The 27,024-nt window shown below is 36.5% G+C and overlaps 1 protein-coding gene across 1 annotated transcript in view; it reads left to right on the forward strand.

The window, feature by feature from the left end:
- LAMA4 (laminin subunit alpha 4) overlaps positions 1 to 27,024 on the forward strand; it is a 1,355,623-nt gene that overhangs the window by 579,895 nt on the left and 748,704 nt on the right. The window contains exons 14-15 of the mRNA XM_044061904.1: positions 10,949 to 11,065; positions 26,224 to 26,372. Coding sequence (XP_043917839.1) covers positions 10,949 to 11,065; positions 26,224 to 26,372 — 266 coding nt within the window. The remainder of the gene's footprint in view (positions 1 to 10,948; positions 11,066 to 26,223; positions 26,373 to 27,024) is intronic.

A 27,024-nucleotide genomic window follows, 5' to 3' on the forward strand; every position in this document is an offset into this window, starting at 1 on the left:
ACAGCTTATTCCTACTGACAAGATTTGTTATTGCCCCTCCAAATTGAAGCTGACAGCACTAGTTCCAGACACTCTAGAACCACTGAATATGGCACTCTGCTGATATACATCATACCGCTGTTCTCAGACACTCTAGAACCACTGAATATGGCACTCTGCTGATGTACATCATACCGCTGTTGTCATCAATACGTCAATACAGGGACCTCACCTTCCTCATCTTACTTCTCCATAAAAGGACCGCTGCTAAAATGTCCAACTGTGCATCCACTGCCATTCTTTCCCCCTCTCTAAAATTCTAGAAAATTGTATTTATGTCCAAATACTTCACTTCCTTGGAGGTAATAACCTTCTCTTCTCATCTCAGCATGGATTCTGCTCAGACATACCACAGATACTGCCCTGATGTCATTCATAAACACTATTCACCACCACAGAATTAGAAACAATCTAGTGTCATTATTTTTTTCTTAACTTATCTAAGGTATTTGACACTATCTCTGACAACAAACTCCTCAAAAAACCCTCACAACTAGGCCTCTGTCTTTCATCATTCATCTGGTTCAGCTTCTACTTCTCAAACTGTACACAATGTGTGAAATAGCTGAAAGCTGAGGCAATCTTTCTCTGTATCCCAGTTGGACTACCCTAGGGATCTACAGTAGGTCTCCTACCGTTCAATATTCTCATCAATGATCTATCTTCTGACTCAGTTTACTCGTCTTTCATTCAATATGTTCATGGTTCTACAACTATCTGTTATGCTAAAACAATAAAATAACTAAAATGTATCACTCAGCACATATCTTTGACTGTAGAAATTGGGCTGACAGTTTCAAACCTAGTACTTAATCCCAACAAAGCCAAACTCCTATCTTTTCTCTTAAATCCGCAAAGGTGATGCCATTGAAATTGTCACATGTATGAAACTTCTTGGTCTCACTATTGACCAAAACAAAATTTGATATATATACCCAACAATTAATAAAAAATAAAATCAGAAACTTAACCTATTCTGTAGTGCCAAACTTTTTCTCACTAATTACACCTGAAACCATATAACAACCACCTTCTTATTGCCCACTCTTACCTATGTGGCATTCATTCTTACCAACTTACAATCACCCAACTTTGAAAATAAGAACAATGTTAAAACAAAATTATTATATTTGCCACAAACCTGTCCAACCAAACTTATCAGTGTACAGCAAAAAGACTTACCAACTGGCTAGAATACCCAAACATCCTGAAATTCACCCAGTTCACCCAATAATTCCTACACTCCCTATATAACTTTCCCTCACTCACGTTCTTTTACCTTGGTACTTCCATCACATACACTCAGGTCCTCAACACCTTGACAACTGCTGTCAATAATCATTTAACCACGTAACCATTTGTGTCCTCATAAAAGTCATTGATGAAGAGAACGCTCAACGAAATAAAAAAAAAAATACATTTATATATATACACGTGTAGATGCACACACACACACACACACACACACATATATATATGTGTATATATATATATATATATATATATATATATATATATATATATATATGTATATATATATATATATATATATATATATATATATATATATATATATATATAAAAAAAATATATATATATATATATATATATGTATAGATAGATAGATATATATACAGGGGCCCCTGTATTTGGTCTAAGTGCTTGTTTGTCAACATCTGTTTAATTGAGCACATTTAGTTAATATATGTAGATGGTCGGCAGATGTGTAAGATCAACAATCACTGAGAATATTCCCTTTCCTTTCACCAGGGATTGTGTAATTTTGGCGTTAGTATATATAATAATAATAAGGGGGGACCCCCTGTGCAAACCATGATGTTCAGTTTGTCAACCTTTTGCAGTCGATGCTTCAAAGGTTTCTTGGGCTTCTCATCTAAACTGAGTAAATCATACATACATATATATATATATATATATATATATATATATATATATACATACACACATATATCTAGATATATCTATAACTGTGCTTATATATATATATATATATATATATATATATATATATGTATATATATATATATCGAATTCACAATGCCAAAATTTCAGAATGCCGACAACCATATGGCCCGACACCATATGACCGATATCCAAAATCTCGACATTGTAAGTAGACCATGTAAAAGGAAAATAAAATTTCCTTTCAACTGCTAGCATCGCCCCACATCCCCGTAACTTTAATATACCAACTCCGAGATCGCACTACAGTCCAGGAATGGAAATCTTTCCATTCCACACTATAGTGAGATGCCGGTTCCACATTGTCGGCATTCCGAATGTCGATCATATGGTGTCAGTCATATAGTTGTCAGCATTCTGGATTGTCGGCAATGTCAGGTAGACCCATATACATATATATATGTATATATATATATATATATATATATATATATATATATATATATATATATATATATAAATAATCTATAGATATATATATATATATATATATATATATATATATATATATATATATATATATATACACACACACACACACATATATATATCTATATATATATATATATATATATATATATATATATATATATATATATATATATATATATTTTTTTTTTGTTTACTTCTTTCGGCGTTTTCCGGTTAGGGGTCACCACAGCGGAACTCCAGTCTGCTAAATGATTGCCAGTGGATTTCTACAGTGCCGAGTTGCCAGCCCAATGCCCAACCTTCAGAGAAGGCACACCCTTTCATGCACGCACCAACCTGCATGTCTTTAAATGTCAGTCAACTGCAGGGAGGACATGCAGACTCCACACAGAAGGCGCTCCAGCTGGAAATCAAACAGGAGAACCTCTTGCTGTGAGATGACAATGCTAACTGCTGCACCACCACAGCCATTTTATATATATATATATATATATATATATATATATATATATATATATATATATATGTTACATATGTGTATAATATGCATATGTGTGTATATATATATATATATATATATATATATATATGAAGCCGTGATGGTGCAGTGGTAGCATTGTCGCCTCACAGCAAGAGCTTCTCCCATTTGATTCTCGGCTGGAGTGCCTACTGTGTGGAGTCTGCATGTCCTCCCTGCAGTCGAGTGGCATTCAAAAGACATGCGTATAGTGGGCGTGCCTTCGTTAAAGGTTGGGTGTCGAGCTGGCACCTGTGTGCTGTAAAAATCTACTGCCAGTCATTAGCAGACCAAAGTTCCACTGGGGCGACCCCTAACCGAGAATAGCCAAAAGAAGAACATATATGTGGGTCCATATTTGTGCATCAACAGGAGAAAAAATCTTCAGTTGACCACCACGGCTTGATAAAAATAAACTTTAATTCTCAGTTAAAAACAGCAGTATGCAGAGCACAAAAATCTGTTGATATGCGCTTTCAGCTTTATTAGCATTCTTCAGATCATATTTTTGATTCGTGCTCCCATCTTACTTAAAACCAAGTTAAATCAATCTCTGCTACCAATTCAACACTCACCTTCTCTCATATTTGTGCATCAAAGTTACAGGACTTCAAACTGCATATGGTCAAGACTATATGATTGAAATTCTTTAATTTTGATGTTTTGTACAGAGATTGTGGTGTGGTCAGGGGGGGATTTACCCTTTTCCCCCTGTAGTGCAATCTCGGATTTGGTATATATAATCTGCTGAGGGTGTGGGAGTGCATGTGGGGCTTGCCCCCCCCCCCGCAAAAACAGAAAGTGTTGTTATCTTTTAGTTTCTGAAGTTATGGAATTTCAATCATATGGTCTGGACCATATGTAGTTTTAAGCGGTGGTGCAGTGGTTGGCATTGTTGCCTTATATAGCAAGAGGTTCTCCGGTTCGATTCTTGGCTGGAGCTCCTTCTGTGCAGAGTCTGCATGTCCTCCCTGTGGTCGAGTGAATTTAAAGACATGCAGGTAGGTGTGAGCATGTGTCGGTGTGCCTTCTTTGAAAGTTGGGTGCTGGACTGGCAACCCGACACCATAAAAATTCACTGCCAATCATTAGCAGACTGAAGTTCTGCTGTGGTGACCCCTAACTGGGAAAAGACAGAAGATTTATACTGATGTCTATCTGTCTGTATGTATATGCACATACCACACATGTATGTATGTGTGTGTTCTTTTAATCTGATGAATTTAAAAAAAAATTCAGACTTTGGTACTACATCTGAGATGTTGTGAATGATGTGATGAAGTCTGCGTAACAATTGTGAGATGTATTAGAGCAAAATATAATGCTGCTCAGTGTGTGACTTAAATATAAAACAAAAACTTGTTTTGACTAATCATGCTGTAAATAAACAGAAGGTTAAAAATTTTTTTTGAGAAGAAGTTCTCAATAGAATGAAACCTGAAAAGCTAAAAAAAATTCTGTCACCTTTCAGGTTTCTTAATAAAATTTCTTAACAAAACCTCACGTTTAATATTTATTTTAAATTAGCAGAACATATTCATAAACTATTTTTGTTTTACGGCAGTTAAAAGATAAGTCTGTGTGCTAATATTAAGTAGTCTGCTGTAAGCAGATATTGCATTTAATATGTATTATGTACAGCCTTATCTATGAAAATGTAACTATGGACTTCAGTCTTGCTTTGGTATTTTATCTATAACCTATAGATGGGTGTGGGTAAAACAAGTATTACCCACACCCAGCCATGCTCTATTGTGATTATACAATTGTATTACTTTTGCATTATATTATAAAGTTGTTGCATTTTTTTTAAGTTATTTTTGTCTTTAGTTATGTATTCTTCCCCTCTGATGTAGAAAACATAGTTCCCTACACTTCACAATACTGCTTTACTTCATTAAAGTATCAAGTTGAAATGGGAAAATTAAGAATAAGTAGTAGATTATCAAGTTGTCCTGTGAGTGTGGACATTTGTCACTTCTTCTGGAATAACTCTCAACTGTCACTGTTTTATTCCCTCATATTATTGGTCTGGACCTAATAAAATTTGCATTTTTATGGGAAATTCTTGCGTATTCAATCACAGACTTTTGAGTTTCACACTTTATGTTCTACATAGAATGCAGGCTAGTGCAAAACCTGTTACTATAGTGACTTTATTAAGGAAGTGCAACATTTTAAAATCTGCCCTGATTGTGTACCTTCATCTCTGCATTATTCTTGGTTTTGTTTAGATATGTATTCTTTGACCATAATTAGATAGGGTTCCACTTTACAAAATTCAGGAAAAGACAAAAAATTACGAGCATTAAGCTTTTTCATTGAGTAGTGGTCAGGAATTCCTCTACATCATGGTCACAGCTGGATGATAATGTTAGCAAACTTTGTAACTTTTTTTTGCTTGACAAGTTCACTGCTAAGCCAATTTTCGGTTGTTTTTTACTCATTCTTGTTTTGGTTACTGCTGAGAACCTGGGATGACCGCTAAGAAATGCCGCCAGGTACCAGCATCAGGTGTGATGAAAATGTATAAAAACTTAAAAGTAGGAAGGTTAATACCTTGTACAAGTCTGTGTCTTGCTGTAGTTTCATAACCTAGCAGCACAAAGAAAACAGCTTTTTCTCCAGCCAGAGCTCTTCCTGTTGGTAACAGTGGATTTACAACGGGCACACTCATTACTTTTCCAATCAGAGTGCTCATTTTTAAAAATTAATGGTCTTACTGTGTAATTAAAATTATAGAATGTTTGAAGGTGGTTGTTTACAGTACCATTTGCTTTCACTAGTGATATGTTCCATAACACTGCCTCATCACAAATGCAAAGGCAAAGCCAGATGTACAATCATAAATATGTGTGTCACAGACAAACAATCCCCTACACACACACATGCAGTTGTACATGCAAGTGTGTGTGTGTGTGTGTGTGTGTGTGTGTGTGTGTGTGTGTGTGTGTGTGTGTGTGTGTGTGTGTGTGTGTGTGTGTGTGGATCTGTGTGCATATACATGTATATGAGAGAGAGCAGCAAAGACAAACACATCAGCTAATCTGTCTTGGCACTATATTCTTTTCTGGGCAGTACATAAACATGCAGATGCTGTACTGCAATTGTTTTGTTCTGGTCATGAATGTCTCCAATAATTGTGTATCTAACCATCTTTTTGTTTGGCCCAGCAGTTAATAGTTAGTGCCATCACTATCTGGCTGCCTTAGAGCCAGAGAATGGGATTGAATTAAGTGGTTGTGGAGAGGATTTTTCTTTCTTGTGCATGAGAATATCAGGTTGGGAAGAGAAGAACTACCCTAATCCCACAAGGATTGGTACACATTAATGTATAAAAAAACATGCTGGAGGGATAGGTTCTTGACCCAGAGACTCCCCAGACTCTGGAATAGACTGCCCATACATGTCAAGCAGAGCGCCTCCTTGGACCTCTTCAAAAGTGAATTATCCAAACCAAACATGTAGACTAAGCACATTTTATGATCCCATGTCAGTAAAAGCAATAAGGACAAACTAGACTAGTGTCATTGTCTAGACCACCTTCATCAGTAGAAAGTGCACAATACATATATTCTCATTTTATAGCAAACTGAGAGGGACTAATTACATGGTATCTTAACCCTAAACTACTCTTTGATTTATTCTTAAAGTCAAATCTCTATTAAAAAAAACAAATTTCAACCAAAGCCTAGGTTTTCATTTAACCCTATGCTAAACAAAGTGTCTACATAAATAAGCTATATCTGTTCCATCATGTACTGTAATTTTTGCCATCCCTTTTTTATACCGCTCCATATATAATTCTATCAATGACAAACTAAATTGTGCTAAAACTAAATTTTGCACATGGATATTTTAGCTAAACAAAGTGTCTAGATAAACAAACCATCTCTCTTCCAGTATTTTTTGCCATCCTTTTTTTACACATATCACTACCAATAAAACTATCACTACCAATAAAACTAAATTGTGTACCTGGATGTTTTAATGGGTGTTTGCATAACAAGTTATTTTCATTTTTATAGTGTATATCACTCAGGTGAGCCAATGTTCTATATTAGAATATACAGGAAGATTTTTTCCCACATAAAATGCCATGCAAGAGCACACCACTAAGCAAATAATCCATTGCCTGGAACAGGGGAGAGGCATATATTAATTTGCTATGTGCTGTCTCCCCCAGAAACAGAAGGTATCTACATGTCACGCTATTTAAGAGATCATTCAGTGGTGTACATCTGTATGGCCATCCCCACCATGTTGCTGTAATGAACGCAGTTTTGGATGTGTTCGTATACAAGCTATGACCTTGGTATGGGGATTGAGGGTGGGGGGGCAGCACTAGACAACAGGGATAGCATTAATTTAAATAGCATAATAACATAACAGCACTGACATCACTATGGGGATTGGGGTGGTTGGGAGGAATCACTAAACACCAGGGATAAAAATAACAAGTGTTTTAATGGCACTGACATCACTACAGGGATTGGGGTTGGGGGTTCTACTGGAAATCAGAGATAACATTACTCTAAGTGCCTTAATGGTACTGACATCAGTATGGGGATTAGGGGATGGGGGTGGGAAGAAAAACTACACACCGGGGATAATATTAATTTAAGTGCCTTAATGGCGCTGACATCACTACAGGGATTGGGTTGGTGGGAGGAACTAGTAGACACCAGAGTGACCATTTACTTAAGTGCCATTATGCCACTAACAGTACTATGGTGTTTGAGGGGTGGGAAGATTCACTAGACACCAGGGATTAATTACAAGTGCCATAACAGTAGTGTACAGGATTAGAGGGGTCTGGGGATTCACAAACCACCAGGGCAGTGCCAACATAGCATTTACAGTATTATAGTGATTGGGGAGGTGGACACTAGCCACTGGGGCATGCTAGAAATGTTCCATTATAGCATTTCTATTATTATTGGGGTAAGGCAACTATGGGAGGGCATACAGGTCAGTGACAGGTTTCGGGACTATTCTGAGTGTGGGTATGTATGTGTGTTTGTTCATGTTTGTTCACTTGTGTGTGCACTGCCTACACTAACAGCAAGGTACTACCCTAACATGCAAATCAGCAACAATCTGCACTTTGCAGTGGTAAATGTGATCCATAAATGTGCAAATTAGACAATAATGAGGTCTTATCTCATTGTGGCTAACATGTGTCTGAATCGCAAATTAGCACATCGTGAAAGCAGGGCCTTTTTTGCACTAGCTGGATGGCTCATGCTAGAACCTTTAATCACTTCTTGTGATAGTGTTAACATACCATACTGTTAACATTTTTGGAAAACATCACATCCAAGAAGACTTTTTTTACATCAAATCTAGCTTTAAATTAAAACCCCATTATGACCATCTAGTAGTAGCAGTTAAAGCTTGGATAATGAAGATCGTGTTGGGTAATATAGTAGATAATAATTTGGAATTATATAGACCATTGTATATTACAAATGTGGGTGCCTGGGAAGGTTTTGGAGATTTTTGTTTATTGGGTTGTGGTTTGAAGAAAAGGTTGCAGGGACTCAGAGAAGCCTATAATTCTAATACTATGGGTATTGGGTAAGGAGTTATTTGGCCAAAAAGTGGAAAGGAAGTGTTAATTAGAATAAAGCAATGATTAATCTAATAATACATGAGGAAATTATAGAGTGCTATGCACACAGGAAGACAGGGTAGTTAAGAGAAAGGAATGGAGACAGACTGATGACTAGAGTAATAGCATGACCCAATATGGCTACTGAAAAGATGGTTTAAGGGAACTGCTGTTTCCTTTTCCCTTTATTTCCTTCTGTGGATAAAGATTTGAATATATTTCAGGGCATAAATAAGAAAGAAGTAGAGGAATATGGCATTGAACAGATTGATATGTTGGGTGGAGGTTATATTTCTTAAAAATATGGTATTACTGTTATAAGTTATAGTAGTTATGCAAAGTGGGCTGGTTTACTTTGATGTTTATGTAGTGAGTGAATGTAATTTTATTCTCCAACTTGTTTTAATGGGCATTGGTATATGGTGGAATGTTGTGTTTTTACAATTACAAGTATATACAAATTTCAATTCCCCATTTAGTCTCATTTAGATAATGAATACATTCTAAGACAGCTAGTACATCATAAGACTATATTAACCAACAATCACCTAAGAAAGGTCTCCACACTTATTCATGGCATATGAGAGGATATTCTGATTGGCATCATATATTAACTTTTATTCTGTGTACCCCATGAAGAGGTCAGCACAAATGAGGTTAAAAGATGCCCCTCACTGCCTTGCATGTACTTGTAAAAACTTCATTTATCAAACTAAAACAGATTTTTGTAGAGTGTATGTTCTGTGAGATACAATAAAAATGTGATAAAGTCAGGTAGATGTAATTCATCTTTAAATAACCAAAAACCTCAAGACTTCAAACTCACCTCAGTGTGGTATGTTTGTGCACAGAGACTTGACAGCCACAGTAGACACATACTAAGACTGTTCCATCTGTATGTTTTCCAGAAGTTTTAGGAATTGTGTAAACTCCTTAGATCTAACTAAAACCAACAATAAATAAAGTAGAAAGATTACAAATGCTAACAAAAATTCTATTAAAGAGTTATGGCAAATGGTAATAATGGCCCTACCGGTGAGAAGCATCCTTGTGTATTTTGGGAAGAAATTTTCGAGATTGAAGGATGGGATCATTGCCAATCAGTTCCCTTATTATTCAATCATTAACAGTATCTTCTTCAATTGCAAGAGCCTAGAATGCACTAATTTCTTATCTAACAGGGTATATTAGCACTTGGATTCTTGATTAACCGTTTTCTTTTTAAATCAGGATTCTAAGAGTTCTTGGTGTTACTCTGAAAGTAACTTTTTTTCATTCAGAGACTAAATTCCAAAGTTAAGAGAGGGATGGACAGTTTGAAAAATCAACAGAATATTATTTGTCATTTGCTAGAGGGATACTATAGCAATAACCCACGCCTGGGTGTGGGTAATGCTAAATTTACCCACGGTTGGCGTGGTTTGGTCCCGAGGGCGAAGCCCGAGGGACCAAACAAAGCCAACCGTGGGTAAATTTAGCATTACCCACACCCAGAAGTGGGTTATTGCTATTATACCATGACATTATTTAAGAAAAGAAACTTTTACTTTTCTTAAATAATGGCATAGTATAATGCCTGTTTACTGCCCTTCCGCAGATGTCTGGCATCCGGTAGTTCTGATGTACTGCGCCTGCGCAGTACATCAGAGTTGTATAAAACGGAGAAAGCAAGATCTCCGTTGCTTTTTGTGTAGCCATATGTTAAATGAGTTTAACATAGCGAGGCAGTTTTAAAATAAGCAACGGACATCTCTGTTGCTTATTTTAACTGTCTCGCCATGTTAAACTCATTTAACATAGCGAACACTAAAAAGCAACGGAGATCTTGCTTTCTCCGTTGCTTTTTTTTAAAACACTGTCTCGCTATGTTAAATGGGTTTAACATAGTGAGACAGCTTTAAAATAAGCAACGGAGATCTCCGTTGCTTATTTTAATGCTGTCTTGCTATGTTAAACCCATTTAACATAGCGAGACAGTGTTTTAAAAAATCGAGTTATACTAATGGAAAAAAGTTCGGGCGACCGGACCTTTTTCCATTAGTATAACTCGATTTACAACGGGCACGCTGGCCAATCAGCGTGCACGTTTTGGGGGGATCATGGTATAATCTAAATTAACTCACATTTGCATGTTTTTCTATCCCATGCTTTTTGTAAACCTAAGAGTAGGAAAGAGGTATAAAGCAATAATTTTATTCTGAAGGTTTTCATGATTGCAGTGCTGTATATGCTTGTTTGTTTTCCATGCAGTTTCACTGTATATGCCCAGACTTAGGTAAAATAAAAAGTGTTGTATGTCTTTATTACTGTCCTGCTGTAACCAGAAGTATGAACTTCTGAACTACTGTTAATGTTTTCCACAGAGTCAGCAGAAGCAGCTGATGAAAGAAGCTGATACAGTTAACAGAACACTTTTGAAGGCTGAAAATATCCTGTCTGATACTGCCCTGTCCATCTCTGAACTTGACAACCTAATCAAGGTAAGTGTCACTCGAAATTAACCAGCCTGTAGCAAATCTCAGCTTATAAGTTCCTTTGGAAAGTTGTGTCATTTCTAGTGCAGTTCATTTGGAATGAAACATTCTAAAGTTGAGATCTTCAAGGTGTCTGCAAAAGTAAGGCAAGAAAAAAAAAGCATGACTGCCTTCCATAACTGTTGCCAAAAATCTGTGGATGCGTATAAAGTAGTCCTGCCAACAAGAACCATAACTATTAAAAGTACAGTCATGCAGGCAGTGATTTCTCAATATGCTTTTCTCTTGACTAGGAGTGGACACACAGTCATTACTGGCTACTGTTAATTGTGTACTAAATTAATTTCTTCACAATTTCCTTTATAGAACACTTGTCTGCCTGTAAGACTTTGAGGGTAAAATTAACCTGTTATAAATGACCAATCCCCTGAAGACACCCCCGATGGAAGAGAGGGGCAAGGTACAATTGACCACGAAATTATTTCACACCTATAGGCAAATTAAGAGTGCCTGCATAAACATTGATCAGTGAAGCCATATGTGAACATTTCCAAAACTTCCAGATTGTTTTGTGTTTTAGTCCCAAGACATTCGGGAAATTAATTAATCAGGGATGGGTGAGTTATCAGCAAGAGCTCGTCTTAAAGACACTGCAGCTTTCACCACTGAATTGTACAGGGTGGTGATACAGTGGTAGCATTGTTGCCTCACAGCAAGAGGTTCTCCCGTTCGATTCTCGGCTGGAGTGCAGGGAGTGCCTTCTGTGTGGAGTCCGCATGTCCTTCCCACGGTTGGGTGGGCATTCGAAAGACATGCGTAAATGGGGGTGCCTTCGTTGAAGGTTGAACATCGAGCTGGCACCACAGCATTCGTGAAAATCTACTGCCAATCATTAGCGGACTGGAGTCCTGCTGTGGCGACCGCTAACCGGGAAAAGCCGAAAGACAACAACAACACAACTGTTGAACGGTTTTAATAAACAGTTCACTGATGTCTGTCAAAACTATCAGCAATATTATGAAATCAGCTTTTCCAGTAGATGACAACAGAGTTGTGTCATTCTTCTCACTGCAGCCTGTCAGCATTAAACCTGTTTGTAGTTTCATGTAGGAGAAAGCATGGGGGATTTCTTATAGGTGGTGGAATATTTTCAGACATCAAACACATGGCTGCAAACTCAGATATCAGACATATGAAATGGAAATAAAGACTTTTATGGATTTCATCAAACCAGCACTTTAGAGGAAGCAGATGTAGCAATCCCATAAAACTATGGAGCCTGTTGGATATCACATGACTGTCTTGCTTAGACAGCAGCTGCCATTACAGTAAAGTGTGGTTGTTTACCTCATAGGGCTTGGGTGTTTGTGCCTATTACAGAAGCTGAAAGGTGCCTATAAAGTGTTACACAACTCTTAAATGGGAAGACATTGTATGGTATCACACAGAATTATACAGTTCACTATATCTTCAATTTTTCAAAACTTTTGTGAGGTTTGTAGTCTTCAGTAATCCAAAAGGCATTGTTTTTCCTTCATTTTCAGTTTGAATGGATATGCATTTAAAACAACATCAAGTCTTGAAATAATCCAATTGTACTAAAAATATGATATTGATAAGATTGCTAAATGGCAAGAAAAAAGTGCCATTCCAATTTAAGCTTGTTAATGTATGATGAAGTTCATGATTCAGAAGAAGTTATGTTCCAATCCAGTAGACTAATTGTATTAAATGACTTATAAAGTCCTATAATGGAATGAATCTGTGAAGCAAAAATTGACATAGTCAAATACAATGAAAGCCACATGATGTAATATTCTGGCCAGGAATGTCTCATGAAACAGAAATAATGGTAAACACTGCCAAATCTGTAACGTACAAAGATTCAGTGATGCTCCATTAAATTCCAAACAAATGATAAAGTTACTTAAGACTTACTTCATTTAAAGGGCAGTTAGTACCTCATCTGTGCTCAGTACTGTTCAAACCAAACCTGAGGTCATCAAACTGAAAGATACCTCTTCAAAAACTGCTATACAAAATCTTTTTTTTTCTCATCATGGTATTCCTGATATATTTATCACAAGTAATGTCTGACAGTTTGTAAGGCAACAGTTTTCAGCATGTTTCCAGCTGGAATTTAAACTTATCATGGCTTCACCAAGTGCTCCTAGTCAAATAGTTAAGCTCAGGGAGTTACACAAACCAGTGAAGAGTATCATGAAAAAATGTGTTTCCAGCAGAAAAGGGAAATTGTTATTATTTTCCTTCTGAAATGCATAAACACTCCATTACAACCCAGTGGATTTTTTCCTTCACAGTTGTTGATGGGGAGGAGAATGAGAACACTTTTGACAGCATCTTCTGTTCTGCTTTAACCAGAGAAAATGTCAACCGCCCATTGGGTGGCATAAGCCAGGGAACCTTGTTGGCTAGGCTTACATAGGCCCTTGGACCGATAGCCTAGTACCTACCTATGAACCTATAAGAAGTTAAGCAGTAACAGGAATATCAGTAAAGAGGCCAGTTAAGCCAGTATCCATGCTAAGACCTAGACTATTAGAATCCAAATCCCATTTGACAACTACTTGGAACAACACTAAGATATTGTAATTGATCATGCAAACACAAAGATACCCTATATTTTCAAGATAAGAGAAGATCTGACTCTTAGACATAATAGAAAGCACTTGTAGAGGACTGACTGTTGTCATCTTAGTACACTGGCGTGTCTGAGAAAACATCAACATAGGACAGATCAAGCCAGGATGTGTTGCAGTTACCCTACTCAAGTGTCTATTCCAGACAGTACATCACACACACATTCCGATTGTGTCAGTGTACTGTGATATTCTTTGTTTTGCAAGATTTGGTGATTACAATCCCCTTAATATTGGCTGCCTACTGGATATGACCATTCAGCCTACTGTAACATCATCATCATTGTTAAATAACTATTGTAAAGTGTTTTATATGGAACAGTTTTAAAAACAAACACTTCAAAATGGAGCAGTTTTGTTGCATACTATGGCAACAAGGACAGACCATCTGTATACTCATTATGCATGTTTGTACTAGTCAAGACAAATTAAAAACCTGGGCTGCTACACATAGGCCAAACATCTTAACCCTCTTATAGCAACATGTTGTTAATACCTTTCTTGCATAAATGCTGTCATAGGGTATCTACTATTCATCAGGTCTAGTAATGCAGCATGGAGAAGTTTACTTCCATTTATGACAAGCTTACCTACAGTAGGGCAACATATTCTTTTTAAAGTGAAGTACTCATTTACTGCTACTTTAACTACTTGTACTAATCTGGAAATGAGTATTAGGAAAGTATAGACTTCTGTAACTGATAATCACCCATAAGTTAGACTCACACTGTCCACTAATCTCAGTGACTGTCATGTACAAAATGAAAATAGCACTTTAAGAGCAGCACTAATATGGCTGTTCTGTATGTGCATTGTTACAAGGTTCGTCCTTCAACAAATGAACTGTGTTATTTTATTGTTGCTATAATAATAATAATAGTAATTATTTGATATTTTTATGGTTCTGTTTTGCATTACTTAGTCTTCAGATGTTTGAATGGTCATGTATTTTTGCAATTAGTGTCAGGCTTCATCAGTAACATTAAAAAGAATCACCTAATTAATCTAACTGCATTTTGTTGAAACATCCAGTTTGCATATATTCCATGGGCCTCCATTAGATGAGGTTTAAGGTATCACGTAGTGGGTTTTTCTTGCACGTTTTACTGAATGGTTTGTCTGTATCACCATTTTACTCTTTGGTTTGGATGTTAGTCGGGATGTTTTGCAGGCACCTTAATGTTTATGGGCATTGACTGGGTTTAACAACTCATTGTTTAATGTTGTGAAACATTCCAGTTATGCTGTGTTGATGAAGTCAATAAAAAAGACTGAATATGCATATCCACAGCTTATGTTTATTGGCCTGAATCTATCCCTAAAAACTTAAATAAGAAAAAAGACATGGATATTCAGAAACCATATAGCTAAAGCATTTGCTGTCCTTTAGGGGCTATTTGCAACTATCCAATGGCCCTCCATTACAGGAGGTTTAAGGTAGCACACAGTCAACGCTATAGTTTGGCTTGGTTTGTCTATGTAACTTTTCATCCCTTGGTTTAGTATTTTTATTATTATTTTATTTGAATCCGTTAACCAGAATAGAGCAATGATCACAAATGACCAACAGTCTCAGCCCATGAAAAAAGGATTGCACGGGAATAATGCACTTTTACAAAGAGAACCAGAACAGACAATAGTTTATATTATACAGCAATATATAAGCAATTATATATGTAGTAGTTATATAGCTTATCTACAACTGTATACAATTTACTTTCTCCAAGTCTTCTGGGTTTCTATAATATCATGATGGGAATAGACCCCCATTCCTAAGTCAAAGTATGATTAAAGTTCATGTAATTAGTATTGTTTCAATCTTTGATGTAAGCAAAAAGTGTTCTTCACAGCACCCACAATGTGCCCAGAATTGACTCCTTCTGCAATTCATATGGAGTTATATGCATCAGTAACATAGCTAAATATGACTGTAAATTTGTTTTTATGAGATCCATTGCTCCTACCACTGTTGGAGCTATCTGGGTATCCTACCTCCACATTACCTTCATTTTCTGCCTGGATTTCTGCCTGGAAAGCCTGGTATTTTATGACTTTGTGTGTCTCTGTATGTAAGGTACTGTAGTCACTGGGTATAGTAATTTTAGTGATCAATGGTTCTTTTGACTTATTTTCATGGACTACTATATCCGGTTTTCTCGCATGTATTTTTTGAACTGTTGGTAATGGGTGACCCATATGATATAAACTTGATCATTTTCTATAATGCTTTCTAGCTCATCTTTCCAATGCTTCTCAGCTTCTTCAGTATTATAATGTTTGCACAAGCCACAATGCAACAGTCTTGCCACGTTATTATGCATTTCAATATACAAGCCTTCTGCTATTAGTGTATCATACCCAGTGTGTGACTGTTTCCAATTCTATTTTACAAAACATGCATTTGTCTTTTTCTCTAACATGTTCAATGGACTTTGTAAACCGACATGTAAATAGTCCAGTATCCTGGGCCGCCAAAATGAACCTTTCGTCTTTTGGTTTAAATTCACCTTTTCTTAATTATTCCTGCGTTAGATCCTGATCAACATGAGGTTGTTCCAGGAGTTTTCTGTACTTGCAGCTATAGTTATGCATCTTCCTCATTTCTTGCCTTCTCATCTGATCCTTCAACTTATATTCTTTCTTTTGTTTTTTTTGCACATTCAATTGTTGCCTGATTTTTGTCTGCTTCTGGTTTGATTTCCATTCTCATATGAAACCAGTATGCTTTTGCTAAACTAAGAATGGAAGACATCTTAGATTTGCTCTCCTCGTGTTTTAAAACTTTCACTATGTTTGGATCTTGAGAGCTCAGCAGATATGTATGCAGCCCTACAGTTGCAGATCTATACATGTAATCAATTTCAAGGAGGCCCATACCTCCTTCAGAACGGGAATATATACTTTTGGTATACACTTTTTATAAATCATCTGATAAGCATTAAGCATTTTTTTGTTTGTTTTCCAACTAGTACAATAAATTTTGGGGCCAGCCAGTCACCCCAGAATTGTAAGTTAGAATAGGAAGATTTATGGTTTATAGCTTGGGTTTTCCTCTTTCAAGTCAGGGCTGTTTTAGTATCAATTTTAGTCTTCTAAAATATTTCACACTAAGTTTTTCTGTGTCTGTTCATGTTTTATTGTTGATCCTTCATCATTTCCCAAATATGTCTACATTCTCAACTGCTCAGGTTCCTTTATGTCACATTCTTGTCCCAGACTGAAATTTTGTTGGTATTTTATATATATATATATATATATATATATATATATATATATATATATGTATGCTTTAATGGATACTTTTGCACATTCTTATGTCATCTGAGAAAGTTTTGACTACTTGCATTTGTGCTTTCACTTCCTCATTTGATGTCCTATACACTTTTAAATCATCCACAAAAAGATGAGAAGTGTTTACACTTCATGTTTTGGCAGCCATATTGTAACCATGACCTAATCTGTTAAGTAGATAGCTTAATGGATTAAAAGCAAGACAAAAGAGCAGTGGTGACAAAGAGTCACCTTGCAATAGCCCTCTTTGAAATGTTATCTCTGGGATAATAATTTGTCCTTTATTACTGTTTTGCTGAAAAGTAGTTTGTCATTGTTTCATGGTCACTGTAATGTAATCAATGTAATGTGTATCTTATACATTTGTAAGTACTCTTTTATCCATGAATGTAAAATGCTGTCAAATGCTTTTTTGTAATCTATGCAAGTCACACTTAGATTCTTCCACTTTTACAATTCTCCATTATGACTTTATTTAAAAACAAAATTATTCTTTGTTCCTTTGTTCCATATGACTTTCCTTTGTTCCATTTTGTTCTATTGCCATGACTGATTTTTCTTCTAAATGACTATAAACTCTGTCAGCATCAATTCCAGTGTATAGTTTATATAGCTTTGGAAGGCAAATCATTTGTCTATAGTTTTTAGGATATCTTGCAGGTTTACTTTTAAGGAGGAGCATCATTGTTCTTGTTGTTAACTTGATTGGCATCTGTTTGGGATACACATATAAATAATTCTTACTGCTAAATCTTCTTGTAAAGATGTTAATACTTTTAGCCAAAAGTTAGGTACTGCATCTGGGCCTGGGGTTTTCCAGTTTAGAGCTTTTCTTAATTTTGTTTCAATTTCTCTGACTCTTATTTCAGCCCATTTCATATCCTGTACATTTGAACTTCTTATGTTTTCTTTTACCTCTCCTATCCATTCAGAGTGTTTGCTATGTTCCTTTTTTGGTGACAATTCTATTCCTTTTGTCTCTTCCACCAATCCTCTGTAAAACCTTTTTTTGGTCATTAGTGAATTGTCCTCCGGGTGCTCCAGTTTCCTCCCACATCCCAAAGACATGCTGTAGGTGGATTGGACACTCTAAATTGGACCTAGGTGTGAGTGTGTGCATGTGTGTGCCTTCTGTGGAAGGTTGGGCTGGCAACTTGACACTGTAAAACTCCACTGCCAATCATGAGTGGATAGGTGATCTGCTGTGGCGACCCCTAATGGGGAAAAAGCTGAAAGAAGAAGAAGTGAATTGTTTAGTTTATATCTTTCCTTTATATTTATCTGCATATCTTCTAAATTTTTCTGCCTATGCTGATATCGTTCATTTATTATTTGCAATAGTGTACAATAGATCCTAGTCTGTTCTGGTACTGTGCATTGTTTTTATCACATCTATCTTTCTGAGTATTTTTGTTGATCTGTTCTCTCTTCTATATTCTTCTAACAACGATACTTCTTGTCTTAATTTCTTTATAGCTTTCTCTGTTGTATACCTCCATGATGGTATTTGATTTCTCTTCTTCCTTTCTCTTACTGCCCTGTGTTTTTGTGGTAAGACTTTATATGTTGCTAATTTAACTCATAATAATATGCTCTATTTACTTCTGTTATATCTTCTGAATTTCTGTAAACAGTCTTGATTACTGTGTTAACTGGTTTTATCAACCTTCTAACATTTTGGGTCTTATTGACTTTCTGTAATCTATTTATTTCATTGATTTTATTATGCTTATCAATCTCTGTTAAATCAAACAACTCTTCCCTTAGATCATTTTTTTTCTAAACTAAGAGCACGTTCTTTGCTCTCTGTTTCCTGCAGGCATTCTACACAAAGTTCCAGAAAAATCTTTCTTTGCCATATTCTCTTCAGCTTCATCCTTTGTCATCTGTTACTTTTTCATATGGGAAATCATCGGCCTTTCACTCCACAACATTGACTGGGTTGGAGTTGCCACCGTTTTTTATTCTTTCCCTTGCAGTACAACTCCGTATGAACTTTTGTACTGGTTTTCTACTGAAGGATCAAAAGTATCTTCATATGGCAACTTATCAGATGCTTCCCAGTACACTGGTTTCTCCTTAATTTGGGGATTCATTGTTCTATTATGCTGTGATGTTATCAGAGTTAGATTTACTACACTAACTCATTCACTTTGCAGGTACTCCATAACTTCAGTTTCAATTTCTTTAACTTCTCCATTACTAATCCTCTTTTCTACTCCCCCCCCCATTTGTTTTCTTATTTTTTGTATTGCAAAATTTTCCATATCTTGACACTTTTGCCTGTATTTCTCTTCAAATATCTTTGGTGCTGCTTTCTTGTAATGATTAGTTTGGCTTTCTCCTTTGTATAAATATTACACCATATTAAATAGTTTTTTTTTTCTTTCCCACGTCCATGTTTCTTCTCAGATGTCTCCCGGTCCTCTTGTTGCTCCTTACTTGGGGACTCATTCCATCATGCTGTAAAATAATCTGTGTTAGACATTCAAAACTAAATACTTCACTTTGTGGATATTCCATAACTTCAACTTCTATTTTTGTTTTACTTCTATTTTAATAACATTCTGTTCTACAGTCCCCCTTTGTGATCTTATTTTTGTATTGTGAAATTTTTCATATCTGAGTACCTTTGCTTGGATTTCTCTTCGACTATCTTTGGAGCTGCTTTTTTGTACTGATTAATATGGCCTTCTCCTTTGCACAAATATTGCACCATATCAGATCTCTCTTTCTCTTCCATACCCATGTTTCTTTTTTATACCTTTCAGAAATCTCTAGATTTTGTTCTTTATATTTTCTCACTTCCTCTGTTGCTTCTTTTTCTGAACGGCCCAAGGTTTCTTTGTCTGTATGTTTTTTATTAATCTGTTGTATTAATGAACACAAATTTGCATTTGAAGCCTTTGACAGTTTTTCTTGTGCAAGTATTTTTATTTTCTCTAATTTCTCTCTTAATCTTTTTGTATATCATTTGAAATCCTGGGCTTCTTGCATAATAGTAACAATAACATAATTTTTTTCTTATCCTCAGTAGTCCACTCTGTCATCTTTATGGCTCTTTTCTGCCTATCAGTGTTTGTGATTTTTGAAGACTTCTACTTCCTTGTATGAGAGAGGGGCCATCCTCCCCTTGAGCCTGGCCTAACCCTATTGTAGGATGTTTCCTTGTCTTGATGATTCTACATTGTCATTTTTTTCCATTCCTAGCACCATTCCACCTACCAGGATTGGGGAATTTTTTTTATCCTGGGACTTGTGCATCTAGATGTCTTTTTTATTTTTTTTAACTTACTTCTGTCCATGATATATGCTACCTAAAATACAGTATATATATCTGTGTTGATTTGGTGAGATTTTATAAAAACAAGGTCCACCTTGTGAAGGTGCTCACCAAGACTTGAGGAGGACTTCAGTCCCAGCAATACTACTCTCCTCTGCTTGCTGATTTTATCATCTCTGCATTTGGACTTACAAGTTGCAGAAGAGGCAGAGTAAGTTTATCAGTGTGAGAATTGTAGCTGAATGTGGATGTGATTCCAATATGAAGGCTAACTGGAGTATAGAAAAATTATGTGGTTCAAGCTATGCTACTGGCATTTTAGCCATTTTTTGGACATATGCTTTTAAAATGTGTGTGTGTGCGTGTGCATCTATAGATGCACACGCACACACGCACACACACACACACACACACACACACACACACACACACACACACACACACACACACACACACACACACACATAACACATATATACATATCAGTAATAGATATAAAATGTCAGCACTGCACTGTCAACAATTTTTCAGCCCTAATCAAAGTATTATACTTGCAGGACCTACAATACATATTACATATTAAATAAATGATGGTGGAAAAGAATCTCATGGGGATTAATTCTGAAGATTCAGCTGTTTGCATTGTAAACCTGCTGGACTGGAAATAGTTTGTGCAATAAGCAGGAGGTAAGTAGGCCAAGTACAAAGTTAGTGCTGCATGGAATGTGTCCGGTACATTCTGTGTGAAAGCAGAAAGACTGTGTATAGGAGAGAGAGAATGCAGTTTCTCTAAAATTGTTGTGTTTTACTTACTTATTTATTTTTAAGTACTATATTATTTTTTATATATTTTTTTATGTAAAATGCTTCCTCCAACACCATTAACATATACTACAGAAAGTTTGTAACATAAAGCGGAGGAACTATTTTACATCAAAAATATTTATATGTAAAAATAATGTAGCACTTAAAAAATAAATAAAACAACAGAGAGCCTATTGTTTAAGCACAATAATTGCCCTTCAGGGTGTGGGTTAATGGGTAATTAACACCCTTCCAGGACTGTATGGACTGGCGTTAATTACACATTAACGCACACCCCGTTGGCTGTTATTGCTTACTTAATACTCTTCATATTGTAGTATCTACTAAACTCTGGGAAGAAATACAGTTTCCCCACATACCCCCGCTGAAAGTTTGTGATCACCAGTTTAACCATCTATATTGGATTTAAAGGATGCTAGGAAGTCATAGGTAAGGACAGTCTATTCCAGAAATGGTGTACCTGTTGAGTTAGGTATCTGTCATGTCATCTAGGCTTGTTAATGTCACAGTTTAGGTTTAGGTCTGAAAATGGGTGTTAACTTTACCTTTGGTTTCTGTTTAAGTGATGGAGTCTCAGAAGGCTGGGTCATTATATTATGGAAGACTAAGCAAAGATCCCCCCCTCTGGAGTATGCATGACATTGTGTAGAAGGACAGGGCTATAGTCTGTCAGAGTAGCTAAGGGTACTGACATCCGAGACATTTTTGGTGAGGAACATTGACATCTCTCAAGCTGCTTTAGGTGTTTAGCAAGGTATATGCCAAAGGGTGCATTATACCCAAAGTAGGTCCTAATAAGGCGAAAGTAATGTACAGCTATAACTTCTTTGGACCTTGAAGAATTACCACAAAGGAAAAGCTTTGCCAGGTGGAAAGACTGTCTTTTCATCACAGAGACATGGTTGTTAAAGGACAGCCTGTTATCAATATGCACCCCAAATTGTTATCTGTATGGTAAGCAGGAGTGATGTTAGGGTTCCCAAGGGGAACTGTGCTGTATTTTTTGGTGCCGATGGTTAGCCCATGATTAATATGCCAGGCATTTGTTTGGTCTAAACCCTACTAAAGAACCTGAATGTTAGAATGGGATTTGGTAGCTGCCCTCCCCCAAGATTGCAGTGGACTGTATGCCCCTTATCCTTCGCATCAGTAACTCTTTCAAAAAAACTGAGTCGGCATGACATGCTTTTTACAAAGCCTACCTGCTGCGTATCCAGGGATATAAGGTTCTTTCTGTCATTGTCTTTTAGCTAAACTATAGCATGTCCCATGGTCTCGCAAATAATACTAATGAGACTAACAATCCTGTAATTCCTAATGTTAGCAGAGGGACCATGTTTACGCAAGGGCACTACAACTGCCATTCTCAATTCTGTGGGGATAGAACTAGTGGAGAAACTCAGGCTGAAGAGATGATAGAGGGGTTTTGTCTGGTGAGGCTTTAGAATTCTCAACAGACATCTGGGGCTATTCTCAGGACCCATGGAAATTCTGCTTTTAATTTTGGGAAATGTAAAAAAGACTTAATCCAAATTGAACTTGGGGGGGGGGTTACCATGTCTGCATTGTTATAAACAAAAGTCCCCCCTGTGTAAATTTCTTGTTTACAATATTATAGTTAACTGCAAGTGGTGCAAGTTGTACAGAGACTTACTGTCTATTGGCTAGGTTTTTTGTTGTTGTTTTGTTTATCCCTGGAGCAAAGAATAAAGGAGGAGTCAGTTGCACAGGCCAGAATGGAATAAACCTCACACTGTTCCCTCATTGGCTGGCAGGTGTTATAGCTGTTATACCATGTACAGGTATTCAAATCTTCATGCTTGTACTGTTGTGCCATCTAAATACAATAAGTGCCCACTTGCATATTCTTTGGTACTCAGATGTTAATCAGTGTGCTATACGTTATCATTTTACACTTCCTTAACTAGTTAGTTACAAACACAGGAATCTGCATTTTTCCATTTTTGCTTGCAAGATCTCTTTCTTTTCTGTATTAATGACTGTTGATCAAGCTCTCTTAAATGCAAGGGACAAAATTACAAAGAAATGAAGACTTAAGATCTGTGCTTGCTGCAGTTTTTTACGTTCCACACATTGTGGAATAAGGGATTTACATTATAACATCGAAATCTACAAAGATCGAATGTTATAATATCGAACCCTAAACACAGAAATCCGAAAACATCAAACAGTCAGAATAGCAAATTTTTTCCCTGGGAAAAAATTTGCTATTCCGAGAAATATACACACAACACAAACACACACAAAAAACAGAAATCCACACACATACACTTAAAATCCTACACCTAAACCTAAACTAAACTTTACATACACTACTAGCTATCCACTTACCTTAACCCAACCATAACCCTAAGGTCCTTCACTATCGCACACTCACCTCACCCGAGCCCTAACCCTAACTCACCTAACCTACACACAACCGCACACTTACCTGACCCATGCCCTAACCCTAACTCACCTAACCTGCCCCCTAACCCTAACCCACACACAATCACACACTTACCTGACCCGAGCCCTAATGTCCACACAACTGCACACTTACCTGACCCGCTCCCTAACTCACCTAACCCACCCCCTAACCCTAACCTACACACAATCGCACAGTTACCTGAACCCCACCCGTAACGTTCCAACATAGCGAACGCTGAAAACAGCGAAGCCACAGCAACGGCCTACCAAATTCTTTCCCTGGGAAAGAATTTGATGTCCTGCACCTTCCCTGTTTTCAGCGTTCGACATTACGGGGTCGATATTATAACATTCGATCTTTGTAGATTTCAATGTTATAATATAGACCGGGAGTAAGGCTGGTATCTGTTGTAGCACACACACTGGTGCCATTTTTATTTATTTATTTATTTATTTATTTGTTTGTTTATTTATTTATTTATTTATCTGTGTCTGCTTATTGCAGAATAAGACAAAAACCTGCTGTAACACACAGTGGTGCAATGATGTTGTGCTCATTGGAGTGAATTGTGTTTTTTTTTTTTGCCTTCTTATTATATGAAGCTCATGATGTTTAGGTGAAGTAGAAATTCACCAAAACAAAAGACAAAGTTAAGAAGCATGTTTGACAATTATGCAGTTTCCTTCTCATGGCTGGCATATGAGTTTTGCAGTATTACTGTTATGAGTCAAACACAGTTTCATCTGATAAGGTTGGTTGCCTTGTTTTTCACTACTTCTGGTATGGCATCATAGATAAAAATGCCCAACTATTCATTGCTTTGCACCCTGATCTTGTGTTGTATATCTTGTAAAAGTCTGCTAGTTAGGACAGAAGATTATGGTTCTGAACTGTTAACAACTGCTTGTAGTCACTGATAGAGGGTTTGATTCTTTCCACCTCCATTTGCCTACTGTGTGACTCGGAGGAAGTCACTTAACAAGACAGTACTCTCAGATTGCCCCTGAAAAGTCACATATGTCCAGTGGTCTTTCCAAGTCAACAAATGACTTATAATAAGCTGCATGCTGCCCTTTACTATCTGTCACTATTTTATGACAGCAGGCCATTTCTGTACCATTTTTTACAAATGGGCTTGCACTGACACATTTGTGTTTAGTATTGCATACTTTGTCCATGATATATGGACAGGTAAATAGTATGAATCCTGTTTACCCTTGTAAACTGTCATTTTTGGTGTTATAGACCATAGCCAGGACAAGAAAATGACTGCTGTTTAGAAGGCCATGACAGTAAGTAAATCCATCTGCCTAGGTTTTCCAGACCTTTGCATCGGTATTACTAGACATACTGTAGTGATACCGTAGTGATACTGTAGTGATACTGTAGTGATACTTAGCATTCCACTCTGTAATTATCATAAAAGTATGTTTAATACTCTGTTACACCTGTGTGTAATTTCTACATCATATAAACATTACTCAGAGAACTAGATGATGCAATGGAGCATAGTAACCAAATCTAGAAGGATATGGGCATACAGTGACAATGGGCACAATAGCCAAAATTCAGATTACCGGGTCTTTTTGTTTAAAAGTAAAGTCCCTAATTATATGTGACAGAAATCAACAGATCTTAAACCACAGCAGTGCTTTAGCGACTCTGCATCTTAAATGCACACATCTGCAATGTTACATAGATTCAATTTAGGACATATACAAGGGATATAAATCTGACAAAAAATTAAACCATTTATTGGTAGGCGAAAGGTTAGCAAAGCAACATACGATATGCTGCAGTCCCTCCAGTATTGCTGTGGAGAAACGTGAGCACAGAGGAAGTGTACTTCAAGGAACAGCAAGGATTCATGGCTTTGAAGGTCTGAGCTGTGTTTGAAGGTTGAAGACACATGAGACCTGCATTGTTTCTGAAATTATAAAGTCGATAAAATCTATGCACAGACAAATTTATTACAAGAAAGAATATATAGGCAGATAATTCAAGCTGTCATCAAATTATAAACCTTAGGCAGGCAGTCAGACATGCATTCTACAATCTAAAAACAAGGCTTAAATTCCACTAGTGTCTAGTAAATCACAAAAAAACTTTTAACCTCTATTTAGTCAGTAAGATTGTAAGCTGGATAGAAAAAAATAACTCAGGAATAAATGCTTTGTTTTAAATACCAGAATCACACATTTTGCTTGAAAGTGCTAGGTATTTTAAAATATCAGTATGCAACTACATTATTAATGATTATAACTCCATTAGAACCAAGTCAAGTATTCATTGTTATAAAATGCAAAACTCATTTACAAAAGTGTCAATCACTTCATAGTTATTTCTCATCCTTTACTTAATCTATTCTGTGGTGTTGGATATTTTTCAGTATGTTGTAATAGGTGAGAAGTAAATATGAAAGACTGCTTTTCCCCACATTTGAGGTATCTTCCAAATTAAGGCAGGCTGTTTACTAAATGGCTGATTGTATTTAACCTGAAGAATAATCCATGGTGTGATACTTGTGTTAGAACAAATTTAGTAAGGTATGAAGGTAAGTTTGTCTAGCTCTTTTCTTCAACACAAGATGTGTAACACTTAAAACCTTAGATTTATCAATAAGCGCATGTGCAATAATTGCAAACTCTTTCTTATTTTTTCCCATTGTTTCCAGAATGTATCTGAGCTTCATGCAGAAATAGACGGTGCCAAGAAACCTCTAAGAGAAAGGCTGGCAAACTTGTCTTCAGTTGATGGAGATATAGTGCAGCGTGCAATGGATCATGCACAGGAACTTCGAAGGCTAGCAGAAAATCTGGAAGCGTAAGTCAATATGTAGTGCACTATATACACACGATACGTAAAATATATATGTGTTATACTATTGTACGCTTCTTGTATGGTATTCAAACTCTGTTCATGGGAAAATGGTAATAATTGACATAATTTTAAAGTATGTCTCTTCTTCCAGGAAAAGAGTGATTAAACGTGGGGGACATCAGGACAATGGATCTGGGCTGAGTTGTAGTGGATATAATAGTGCAATATAAGACCAAGATACCCCGCAAAGAAGCCAGGGATAATTCCACCCTTGACCTATTTGGAGGTTCTTTTAACTTCTGTTTTGGAGCACTGCATTTGCTGCTATTTCTGCAGTATTTGCCTAGTTTGCTTCCATGAATGTAGAAGTAGATAAGGCAATAACTGAGCATTGGCAAAGCCTGACCTTTTCTACTGTTGTCATTTCACAGCTGTTACTCAGTGATGACCTTAAGCCAAATAGTAATCATTGTTATATGTAACTAACGGTTCTCATTACTAGATTTCTAACCTGAGCAGATGGGGCACTGTAAACTTTGCAGTTCTGTGATAATCAAAGGTCAGATTCCAGTACAACAGTATGTCCACATGTTCCACTTTTGTAGTACTAAATTAGTGATATCCATCCAAAGAATAAAAGTGATATAATTTATTG

The sequence above is a fragment of the Protopterus annectens genome, chromosome 2.part0 (assembly GCF_019279795.1).
Source record: "Protopterus annectens isolate FY-2018-M chromosome 2.part0, PAN1.0, whole genome shotgun sequence".
NCBI lineage: Eukaryota > Metazoa > Chordata > Ceratodontiformes > Protopteridae > Protopterus > Protopterus annectens.